At 44.7% G+C, this 12,655-nt stretch overlaps 1 protein-coding gene across 10 annotated transcripts in view; it reads left to right on the top strand.

The window, feature by feature from the left end:
* Nucleotides 1-12,655, top strand: part of cep170aa (centrosomal protein 170Aa) — an 80,230-nt gene that overhangs the window by 53,957 nt on the left and 13,618 nt on the right. For 2 of the 10 annotated variants that reach the window (XM_066696457.1, XM_066696462.1), the window contains exons 10-14: nucleotides 3,115-3,243; nucleotides 5,276-5,411; nucleotides 5,612-7,297; nucleotides 9,718-9,952; nucleotides 11,184-11,394. In XM_066696457.1, the coding sequence (XP_066552554.1) occupies nucleotides 3,115-3,243; nucleotides 5,276-5,411; nucleotides 5,612-7,297; nucleotides 9,718-9,952; nucleotides 11,184-11,394 (2,397 nt within the window). The remainder of the gene's footprint in view (nucleotides 1-3,114; nucleotides 3,244-5,275; nucleotides 5,412-5,611; nucleotides 7,298-9,717; nucleotides 9,953-11,183; nucleotides 11,395-12,655) is intronic. The other 8 variants (XM_066696460.1, XM_066696466.1, XM_066696459.1 and 5 more) reach the window with 6 other exon arrangements.

Genomic DNA, 12,655 nt, shown 5'->3' on the forward strand with positions numbered 1-12,655 from the left:
CAGAAGGAAAGCACACAGTGAACACCAGAGTTTAATGTGAATTTCCAGACCCTGTGGACATAGACGCTGTGGGTTTGTGTTTGTTTGTTTGATGCAGTCGATGTTGCAGTGGTTAATAGTATTTACTTTTGTTTCAAAGAATTGGAAATTTACCACAGGACCGCAGAGGGTATTTTAAACAGAGCAGCTCCATGGTGAGTAGATTATAACAGGCACCTGGCCAGCCACAGACAAACCCTATCTGACTTGGAGTCCTTATAACCTCACTCACACCCACAACACCAGGATGGGCTGAACGGTCTCTTTTCATCTGTGACTTTTCTTGTGTTCCTGTGTTCTGGACACGGCAACGCTTCAGCAGTTATGGCTGGGATTAGAGGGGCAGCCTATTGGCAACAGCACAATCCCGATTCTATCCAGCAATCTTTGGACTATAGGGTCAAGTCAGCACTGCTTGAGCCCCATGCGATCTCTCCGGTTTTTAGTCCTCTGTGGAATGTGTGACATGTAGAATTAAAACCTAATGATTTCAATATTGTTTTTCCTAGCACGTCCACTTCAATTAGGTGCACTCAGGCACAGACCATTTTACATATGAAATATGAAACGTGAAGAAAATACCAATAATCTGCTGATTTACTTGAACTATAATTCAGCATCTTCTTTTGGATGATACAATTATCCTGGTTATTGGAACATAAGAAAGTTTGCAAACGAGAGGAGGCCATTCACCCCATCGTGCTTGTTTGGTGTCCATTAATAACTGAGTGATCCAAGGATCCTATCCAGTCTATTTTTAAATTTTCCCAAATTTTCAGCTTCAACCACATCGCTGGGGAGTTTGTTCCAGATTGTGACGCCTCTCTGTGTGAAGAAGTGTCTCCTGTTTTCTGTCTTGAATGCCTTGAAGCCCAATTGCCATTTGTGTCCCCGGGTGCGTGTGTCCCTGCTGATCTGGAAAAGCTCCTCTGGTTTGATGTGGTCGATGTCTTTCATGATTTTGAAGACTTGAATCAAGTCCCCATGTAGTCTCCTCTGTTCCAGGGTGAAAAGGTTCAGTTCCCTCAGTCTTTCAGAGCAGGCCATTCCATTCAAACCTGGAATATAAAAAAAGAATACATTTGAATTTTCAGTTAAAGCTATTTACAGCATAAGTTACATTACCACCAGCAAATGTGCTGAGAGCTTATAATGGTGCAGTTAAGCATACAGTAAGCAGGGTTAAATAGGGTTGTACTGCTTCAGTAGTAAAGAAGCTTGTGTAGTAAGTAGTGTGAAGTAGGGTTGCACTGGCGATCACAGCGATATCTTCATACTTTTGTGATGTATGCTTAATATACTTTGCACTTTGTACGGATTGTATTTACTGCACTTTGTAATGCTTAACGTAAAGGTTAGGCTAGAGGACAGCTTTGTTAAAAGTGAAAAGTAACCGTATAAATATACTCTGCTAAACCAGGTAAAAGGTTTTAACAGGTGTGGCACCCACCCACACACAACCTGCCCCCATGTGATCCAACCTTGACAGTTCCCTCAGTATGAACTCTAGAATTAGCACGGTCAGATTACGGAGGCAAGCAGCATCAACATGGGTACTGTGCGTTTTAAGAAAAAGAAAACAGAAATTCAAACATGTCCAAGGCATGCGCAGGATTCAAATCTGTCCGCTTACTTTATTATCTTTAAAGAAACAAGTTAACACCCTTTCCACAGCACTGCCTAAGCTGCTTATTGGCTTTGGGAATAGACTGCCTTCTCGATGTCTGATTTAGCGACTGCAAATGACTTGAGGGGAACTTTTGTGACTTTTCAGCATGTATAACTGGCAACTGTTCTCTGTTTCGAAGGTAGGAAAGCTGCTTTGAAATATTTTGACTGTTTTAAGATTCGTTCAGCGGAGTTGAAAATGATGCAATTTTTGTTTTCTAACCCTTGAGACTTTGAAGGCAAGGTGTTTTTCACTGTGGGTCTCTACCATTAACATGTAGAATACTGGTAATTGGCTGGCCAGGGTGACTTGTGGTTTCGTGGCTCTTTCTCAAGGTGTGGGAGCTGTTAAATCCATTGTTAATTTAATAACGTCAACCGATTCACCGCACTATTCACACAGGGCTGTTTTTAATTATCAGATTCAAGGACTCATCCGTTGCTTTATTTCAGATGTGTGCAGTTTTTCTGTTGTTCGTCTCTAATGACGACGCTAATAGTGAGATGAAAAAATAAGGAATTTTGTCCTTGGTTGCCTTATCCCCTCTGCTCTTTTCCTTTACGCTGAATATTGGGACTTGTAGAGCAATCTTTAATGGAGAACTTTTGTAATAATTTAATCTCCTTTAGGATAGTGCATCTAATAGGTTTGTAATGGTCTTCACGGATTTTTCCTCTCTTTTCAAAATACCCGTCTCTCTCTACCTGGAGGGCCCTGGACTGTGGCGGAGTCTGATATAACTGTCATGTGATGCACACAGCTCTTAACATTGCAGTAGACTTGAGGGAGCTTTTTACAAATGGTGTTTAAGAAGCCAATCAGTCACCCTGTGCTGTGACCTGTGCTAACCAAGCTAATGGATCATTCCTGTGTCAGTACAAGCTCCCATCTCAACGTAGTGTGACCATCTCATGTTACTGTGTTTATACCAGTTTGATTCTCTCGCCATTAAGTGGTTTTGCCCAGATCCTTTAAAATATTCAAGCGGTGATGAGTAGATTCTTTCTTTCACACACCCCCTGTGGGATATAGGATTTGCACCGTGACCAATTTGTGCCTAACACACTTCATTTGTTAAATAATACTGCTGGCTATGAAAGGATGTGTGACTGTGTTTTACAGGCATCACGTGAGGTATGTGGCCAGACCTGCAGCATTGTGCTTTTTTAACCAATAAATTCAGTTGTAACTTGGTATTGAATAAATCTTCTAGGACTTGAACAGTTTGTTGTGTAACAGTTTCTGATGCTGTTCCCATGGTACCACAAACAAGTCATGCAAATGCACTGCTCCTCCCTGGAGTCCCGGCTAGGACTTTGACCTTTTCTGTATAAGCCTTGTGTGGCAGGTCAGTCCAAAACAAGGCTTTCGTTTGATGAGAGCCGCTGCTGTTTTGTTCTGTCCAGGTGTTCGGTGTCGAAGAGAGTCCGGACCATTCCAGGCCCGTGGTTCCCGAGCAGCAGCAGGAGGGTCTGAAAGAGTGGCAGACCACCGGTTCTGGAGAGCAGAGGAAACCTGGTTTCATTGACTCCGAGGTAATGATCTCTCCTTTGTTGTTTTGTCTCACAAGCAAGTTGAGACCACAGAGTTATGGGTTCCAAACCCAGCTGTTGTAGCCTTCAGAACCACTGTTTAAAGCTGGGCCTTCCATTCTCAGTTTCCCAGAATGCCACAGGAACAGGGATAAGGGGCCACCCTCGTCAGCCACTTCAGCATGTGAAGGACTTGAGTCTAACCTGAATCTGAAAGAGCGAGCGAGTGGGGAAATGTAGGGAGAGCTCAACAGCTGTCTCACTGACCTTTTTGTTATGCAGAGAGCAATCCACTTTGGGTTTGACCTACATAACCTGAATATTAGAAACAATACTTTTCCCCTTTTCTGGGAAACACATCCATGTGGATGTGCTGGACTACAAACGGGAGCTAAATGTGTCTGTGACTGGATGTTAAAACTCCACCATGAGATTTCTCGGCCTTTCTACTCGCATAAGTGTTGATACAGACGCACAGAGTTATTTGTATTTAATCAGAGTTCTGTATTTCCACTTCATAAAGGTTTATTGTGTCTTTGTTTTTGGAGAAGAGCAAAACTAAAATTGTATGGTCCCCAACACAGCCGTCCTGCTTGTATTTGCATGGAAGACTACTAAAGAAAAAAGGCTTTACTGAGAGCTAATGATTTCACAGATACAATAATAATAATGATATATTTTGAAGTATAAAAAGCCATTCTTCCCTTTATAATCTAATAATTCCCCAAATCTCATTTCCTGTAATAGTGATAAAGATCAGGAGAAGCAGAAGTATAATTCAGAGGCACTATTCTCTAGCTGGAAGATTTTCTGTGTTTCCAGCTTGTTTTGAATACACGTATGCTATGTTTGTATGTCTAATTAAATTATGACACATGTATATTATTTTTTACATAATACAGAACCTGAAACCAAAAATGTGGCTCATCTCTCCCTTATTGAAAGTCATCCAGGCCAAGTTGGGAATAGGAGTTTCCCAGAGTTCATTCTGTCGCTTACAACGCAGCAGGAAGCTGGCTGTGCCGTGTGTTGATTGGACAGTGTGTCGGCTGCGGCCTGACTGTCGAGGGGGACAGTGGAGGCTCAGACCAGCCAGCACTAAAGCCCCCCCACCCCCCCACTCCTTCCCTCTCAGTTGTGAAGTCCTTTTTGCTGCCTGACGAACAAAGAGACGTGCAGACCATCCTATCGAAAAGGCAGGGGTGCTGGAGGCTGTTATTAGACACAGCTGCAAAGTGGTGAATACAAATGTTTGGGGAAATGTGATTGAGTTTTCTGAATGCACAATGGCCACGATCTCTTGAAATGAGCCACTACTAATGGATTATAAAATGTCCAATTTCAATGTTTCCATTTTGCCACTTGCCAGCATTAAATGTTTACTGCTCAAGAGACTTGGGGCCAACACCATCTGTTTTTGTTGTTTAAGTTGACCGAACAACACCGTTTGCCTTGTTGGTTGTTCTTCTGGTACCTCCACTGTTTTAGTGTCATTTGACAATTGTAAATGCCGTCAAAGGGAGGTGGCAGTCAGTCCTAATGCCAATAAGTTGTCTAAAAGGAGAACTGGAATAACATCTGTACAATAGTGTGTACAGTGGCAGTGCTGGGCAGACTATGAAATCGGTGCTGTGATGCGTCTGGCAGGTAGGAAGCGTTCTTAGAGTGACCTCTGCTGGGAAGAATCGGCTTCATCTTAGTGAGAACAAGAAATCTCTTCTCTGCCTTTCATCATTGTATAACAGTAGGAAGGAGACACTAGTACTGGGTATTAGCAGGAAAATCCCCTTAAATTGAAAAACTGCAGGAGGGCTAGACATCAGCATGTTATGTGACTTGCAACTAAGTTTGATAGTCAGGGTTATATTTATGTGGAAAGGATGTTGGCTTGATTCATTTTGTGCAATCTAATTAATTTGAGTAGGAGTATCTTCCGTCGATCCGTCACGTTGTAGCCCAAGGCCGCCACCGTTATCTATTAACAAAGGCTTACAAATGACAAGGCTCGCTGTGAGAATGGTTGTTTTTGTTCCAGATTCTTCCAGAAGACACGGTTGCCGTGGGGAGCCCACGTTGGGTGTCTCAGTGGGCCAGCTTAGCTGCCAATCACACAGGAACAGAGCAGGATGACATGAGGAGCGAGTCTCCAGCCTTTCTTGTGCATGAGAAAGGTAAGTGTATCTTTTCATGTCCCCTCTGTGGAGCTCTGTGTATGTAAGGAGAATATTTTTAAAACTCCATGGATTTTAATTGTATCCAGTTAATACTTTGAAGTCAGTATTTAGTAATCTCATAGACCGGTTAAGTATAGTACACAAAAGTCAGCATCTAGATCGAAGCAGCGGCTAATTAATGGGTTCGTCTCTTTCAGAAGCTGATGTCAGTGAGTCGGGGATTTCGATGAAAAGCGCTGCCTCGGCCACCTCCGCTTCGAGCCATGGTGAGCGGAAGCGCAGGACTCTGCCCCAGCTTCCCACAGAGGACAAAGCCCTGGACAGCCAGAGGGCCAAACCTGTCAAGACCTCCACTGGACTGGGCCTGAGGTCAGAGATTGGGGAGAAACAGGATACGGAGCCCCAGGAGAAGGAGAGCCAGTCATCTACTAAGGGAAGGGAGAGCGATAGGGCCAGCAGGGCCGCCCATAAGGCAGCCAACGCAACGCAGGCGGCTACAGAGATCGAGAGAGCTGACTTGGGCACGTCGGCTGTCAAGCAGGCTTTGGCCAAAATCCAGCAGCAGGAGCAGAGGAGCAGCCAGCAGCCATGGGCACCTTCCAAATCCGTTTCCAAACCCCTGGGCAGCACTGAGAAGAAGCTTCAGAAGCGCGATGGGGAGCGCAGGGAGGAGGACAAGAGGAGGAGGCCCGACGACAGCCCCCGGAGTCAGTCGGGCCGAGGTGGAGACAGCGAAAAGTCCGGCAAGCCCCTGGTTAGGCAAGGAAGCTTCACCATCGAGAAGCCCAGCGCGAACGTTCCCCAAGAGCTCATCCCCCGGATCAACAAGCAGATGGGCTCATCTCCCCTGGCCCGGGAGAGGAGTGACTCGGTGGGCAGCGTGGACACCACCCTGCTGCTGAAGGACACCGAGGCTGTCATGGCCTTCCTGGAGGCCAAACTGCGGGAGGAGAATAAGTTGGATGGAGGCGGCGGCGCAGACCCCCCGAGCTACCCTCTAGAAGATTCCATCTCCCCCGAGTCGGACGTGGACACAGCCAGCACCATCAGCCTGGTGACCGGAGAGGTCGACCGCAAGTCAGCCCAGAAGCGGCGCACGCTGAGCAGCCTCCACAAGGAGAAGAGCACCGTCAGCTCCGCTGCCAAGAGTGCCGCCAGCGCCCGCGAGCGCCTGGAGAAGAAGACCAAGCCACGCCCCTCCGAGGGCCGGCCGGACAGCCGCCGATCTGCCCATGCCAGCTCCCGGGTCAGGCAGCCCTCCCTCGACCTGACCGATGACGACCAGACATCCAGCTTACCACACTCCACCATTTCAGATGTCTTTTCCTCCGACCAAGAGACCTACTCTGGGCGCTCGCACGGCCGGGGGCAGTTCACCTCCACCGATGAACTCTTACATTCCAAACTGGAAGCCAGCAAAGCGGGCAAAACCAAGACTCCCCAGCCCCCAAGCCAAATTGCTGGCAAACCGGCCACCCTGCCCCGGCCCCGGCCCACCAGGGCTTCTCTCCTGCGTCGGGCTCGGCTGGGGGAGACCTCGGACAACGACTTGGCCGATGCCGATAAGGTCTCTGTGGCCTCTGAGGTGTCTACCACTAGCTCCACCTCCAAGCCTCCCTCTGGGCGGAAGACGCCATCCCGGATAGACATGCTGGCTCAGCCACGCAGGACGCGTCTCGGCTCTCTGTCGGCCAGGAGCGACTCGGAGGCCCCCATGAGCCGGAGCAGTACCAGCTCCCGCGCACCGGACTCCATGCTACGCCTGGGCCTGAGGACGGCCTCTACCGCGGATGCCAAGGTGATGCCCAGGATGAGGGCAAACAGTGTCTCCAAACTGCCCGACACCAAGGCCAAAATCTCCTCGGTTCACAGCTCTCCTTCAGGTAAGACCAGAGCATCCTTTCTTTTCAGATTTTTTTCCTTGATGTGCACTATGGAAGTACAAAATGAACATGTCCCTGTATTAGGGAAGTCATATAATACAGCTGACGGCATTTCTAAATCTGTTACTTGATGAACAATACAAAACATTTGAATGAGAGAACCGAAACTGTCCGTTTATGAGCGCAGCACTCCAGCTGATTGAGGATCTCGATAAAGGAAGTCACTTGAATCCCAAAGGACAGGATATGACATCACATGCCCACATTTATTCAGACAATCAAGTAGATACTTTTAAATTGTTCACAAGCAAGGAAAGCCATATGTTTTTCAACCACATCAACTCTCATCAGACAGATCAATATTGCATCATGTGATGTCATTTTAATATAGAAACAGAAACCATTCTGAATTACGGATATTAGTTAACCCCATTTTCCCATTTTGTTGCAGTCTTTTATATTAAAAAATATTTCATAAAAGGGATCGGGTTACTATATACACTCAATGGCACTTGGAAAATCCTCTGTACTAGGTTTTCAAGAACTAGGATTAGAAAGTACAGATAAACAGTGTAGAAGTGCAAAATGCGCAATGCTGTGTCCTCATCTCACTTTGTTTAGCCATGCATAAGAGCTTTAGGTGTCCTCTTGAGAAGCCATGAACGTGTAGAGTAATGGAATTAAATCATCTTCACTAACCTTAACTGGCTGTGTTTCTGTGGCTGTGTGACGTGTGCCTTTCTATCCCCTTGTGCAACATCGGGAATACCCTCACGGTCCAAAAAACGTCGTATTTAAAAGGTTGCTTGTTTCATACAGAGATACCCCAGCCAACCCCTGAAACCGAGACCGCAATCGAAGATCTTATGGGTATCGTACTGTAGCGTGGCTCTGTTTGGTGTTTTGTGTGTTCCATATCCCGTTCCAAGCTGTACAGTGATGACTGGGCCGTCCCACACTGCCTGTAGGCACCAGCTGCTGGTCTGGTAACGTGTTCAGGGAGACGCATGGATGCTGAGTTAGAATTAGGTTGCCTTCTCTGCACACTTGTGTATGGAATTTAATTAGCCTGGCTTGGTGCTAAAACATAGCAAAACCAAAGCAATATCCTTTCATTCTTTCTTTATCTTTCATACAAAAAAGGAGATCAGGAACAAATGATCAGTTCACTGAGATTAAGCTCATGAACAACTGATGAACAACTACTTCCAAGTGGACAGAAATCGCTTCTCTATTGTGTTGAATTGGCTGTTTTTCCACACAAACCTTTGCTTGCCGTACCTTATGGTTATTCGAGTTAGAGCAATTTAAATGCTATCATCATTTGCCTTGCACTTTTGATATAGAAGTTGATGTCTTTTGTGTGACTCCCGAGTAGACATTGGGCATTGTCTTGTCATCACTGTAAAAGCAACTTCAAGCTCACATTTGGGGGGAACAAACTAGCCATGGGTAGCCACGTGCTTTTCTGAGATTTGCTTTTACAAGACTTTTTTTAGTTGGTGTGTGGTGTTTTGCACGGTGGGCTCATGTAGAAGGATTTTGCTTTCTCACTGCAATGCATTTTATTTTATAATTTGTGGCTTTCATCACTAACTCCACTCCAAACCCAGTGATGCACAGAGACACGTTGCAATGACTCTTATAGTAATCCATCCAGTTAGAACCACTAGACCAGAAACCTAACCCTTCAATATATTTTTTCAACACTGGTATGTTAATACTTCGGTAGCCCTAATGTGCATTAAACATGAGGACAGGTTTGTACTCACACTCCGAAAATGGATAAAATAAGCTGCAAAGTTTGTGCACTTTCTCTGACATTTCATCACTGATAAAGCTGCTACATATCATATATTTTTAACCTGTTTACGTGCATACTTTGTATCCCACACACGTTTTTAAAGGACCACTTGATCTCACTTCGCTCACCAGCACAATTTTGTTGGTTTCCTCCTCGAATTGTTGTCGTCATAATAAATGTAAGACCATGAACGTTTTCTGTGAAACAAAAAGACCATCTGTATTCCTTAAAGAGGAGATCCTGGAGCTTTAGGAAACATGCAAAGAGATCATTGGAATATACTAGATATACTCTTAGGTGTCACGGATACAAAAAACGCAAACATTTTTTGGGAGAGGGTAGAATGGGAGTAATGGGAGCTCTAGACTGGAGGACAGAAAAGCAGGGAATTTGTTTGTTATTCCCTGCTATATTGTCTTGCTTCGCACTAGGGAAAATGCCAACCAGTATGGCTCTGAAAAAATCATTTATCAACCTAGTTCTGATTTTTAAGCTCCCGCAGAAAGTCACGAAACAATATCCACTGATGTCGCTCAAGCCTTGGATATGCAGTACTAGAAAAACAACCCTGTCATTGTCCGATTGCTCTAGTGACTGATTTGCCTTCTCCTCCCAGCCAACGCCAGGTGGAGACGCCTCCCTCCCGAGTACGCGTCCACGTCAGAGGATGAGTTCGGGTCCAACCGCAACTCTCCCAAACACGCCCGCCTCCGCGCCGCCACCGCCCTGCGCGGCACCCGGCTCCAGAGCAGCGTCACGCCCGCCCCTGGGGGGGTGGTCCTCAAGCACAGGATGAGAGAGCAGGAGGAATACATCCGAGACTGGACCGCCCACAGCGAGGAGATTGCCAGGTATTCATCCTCTCTCACGTGCTCTCCGACAGCCAGGAACTGTGGAACAAAACTGTGTTGTCTCTGTATGTTGCTTTTAATAAAACCATCTGCTAAGTGACTGATTTAGGTTATATATTATATGAAGTACCTGTTACCCATTATCTTATTTTTTTTTAAGTTGTGTAAACCGTATTGTTTTGGGTTTCAGGCAACACACTTTGCCCACCTGAATAGACCTTGAGAAAAGAAGAAATATGCAACATAGGAAAGGTCAAAATAGTTATTTTAATGCTAAATGCAGCAACATAATATATGCAGTATAATGCATTGTATGTCTGTTAACAAACCCACATTTTCACATGCGTGTTCTCAAACAGGAAGTGCCTGATGCTTCTGGCTGTTGCTCTCCTTAAGGGAATCAGGAATACAGCAGCATCGTGATTTTTCCATTAGAATATACAGCATGCTTGAGCTTTTCAGTTGGACAATTTGTTTGATGATGCTAACACAAAAAGACAGATTCTTGGGCAGCTGCCAGTTAAAGGTTTGGCGGTACAGCGAGCTAATCTTGTTTTGACATGTAACGTTTGTCCCTGGCCCTAATTCAGTTTTTTTTTTTCTTAGTTCATCCGCTTACGCATTAGCCTTTGCCCTCTGAAGGCTTTTAAATACACGTCTGCTCATACACGCCATGAGTGTAATACTCATAATGCTCCATGGTGCTGCCATTTGGCACTTAGAAGAAGTGGTTCTTCTTTGGCTGCCACAAGAGGGTGCTGTGTAACCAAAAATAAGCCTTTCTAGTAGGCTAACTTTAATTTGCATTAGTTAATAGGGGGGGTTAATCTGCAATACAGGAGGCAGAGACCAGAAAATTAACAATGTCTTTACCAATTCGGTACCCTCATGCTGTGCGGTAATACCAGCATTGTCTAGGGAATCTGGATTAAGCAGCTCAAGGGGGATGTATCCATAAACTCATCCCTGAACCGCTAAACCTTTCTGTGTTAAGATGTCAGCATGCGTTTGGATAAACTGTAGATGCCAAGGTGTGAAGGAAATTAAAGATTGTTATTTAGAAGTTATTTAAAATTAGAATTTTTACCCTTGCTTGGTCCCTGGACTAGAATGCTTTTGATTTGTGTCAATTAGAAATACAAAATCTGCTGTACACTCCTTGGCATATGATATGACAAGGCCACATGCTGAAACACCCCCCATTTGCAGGACCCCGTCTGATGTGTAATAGGTTATTTCCCTGTGTACGCAGGATCAGCCAAGACCTGGCCAAGGACCTGGCCATCCTGGCCCGGGAGATCCACGACGTGGCAGGAGAGATTGACTCGGTCAGCTCCTCGGGCACCGCGCCCAGCACCACAGTAAGCACTGCAGCGACCACCCCAGGGTCCGCCATTGACACCAGGGAAGAGGTAGGGCCGTCTCAGGAAGGCACAGCCAAGGTTCTTTCTTTTTCTTTATTTCTCCCTTCCCCCTCCTCCGCTTAGTCTCCTCTTTGCTTTGCTCTCCTTTGCTTTAGCCTTTAATTAGTCAAACCCTCACCTTTATAAAAATGTAGCTCTGTCGTCGGTCACAGAAACGCAGTTCTCCCCTGGTTTTCGACTGTCTGTGGCGATTGTAAAAGAGGACCCCCTCTGAATTGTGAATTGAACTCATTCAGTCAGATGAAAACCAAGGATTTTACTCTTCCTGCCCCCCACAGCTTGAATCCTCTGTTCAGATCTCTATTGAGATATTCTTAATCAAAATAAGGAAAACTCTGAACCCCTTGTGCCTACACTGTGGGTGCAAAGTTTGGCCTTGTTTGTAGATAAAATGGATGTCTGTAGAGAAGTCATGCTTAAAGCTAGTACATGATGCTCAGAATACACATGAAAAAACCTAAAGAGTCGTTAGGTTACAGATATCTCTTTTTCCACAGTGGAAGAATGTCTTCTGTAATTTCTAGTATCTTATTCCTTCTTATTTCATAATACTGTAAAGATAATAAATGTGTGCGTGTGTGTGTGAAGACACTATTTTTATAATAATTCCACATTCAGCAAGTCTCAAAACACATGATCAGTTTGGGAATGTGGAGATCAATTACTTCGCTGGAGTTAGTGGACTGTGATGTCAGCCAAAGTAGCGTCAATGGATGGGAGGAATTTATTGTAATGGAAAATGAAGATGTTCACAGATATCAAAGGTAAATTCCTCTTGAAACCATTTTGAAACTGGGACTCATCATCAATAGACTATTTTTTGTGTTCCCTAATAGCCAATAGGCATTAGATATCAATTAATCTGATACTCTCTTCTCCTGAAGACTAAAGAGATTTGTTTTAACTATTTTTAAACAGTAGTTGAACATATACGGAAATAACGTTTGTTTTTGTTTTCTACTCCAGTGACCCTTTAGGTTTTTTCATGTGTGTTTGCCATTTAGATGGCGGCATAAACTGAAGTTGAAACGGGGAAGTACAGCTGTTTCCTACATTTTTATAGATCTCATTTCACTGACCATGTGCATCAATATTTTAATTTCCATTTCCTTTATTATTTCTCTTTGTAATTATTATTTCTGTCAATAACAGATTCTAATCACAATGATGTATCCGTTGATTCATTTGTGTCTCTGAGAGTGTGACCAAAATCTGTCAATTGTACCTTTTTTTAAATGTTGTTTATTTGTTTTTCTTCCATCAAACATTTTTCATGCTT

Source organism: Amia ocellicauda, chromosome 23 (genome assembly GCF_036373705.1).
Source record: "Amia ocellicauda isolate fAmiCal2 chromosome 23, fAmiCal2.hap1, whole genome shotgun sequence".
Classification (NCBI taxonomy): domain Eukaryota; kingdom Metazoa; phylum Chordata; class Actinopteri; order Amiiformes; family Amiidae; genus Amia; species Amia ocellicauda.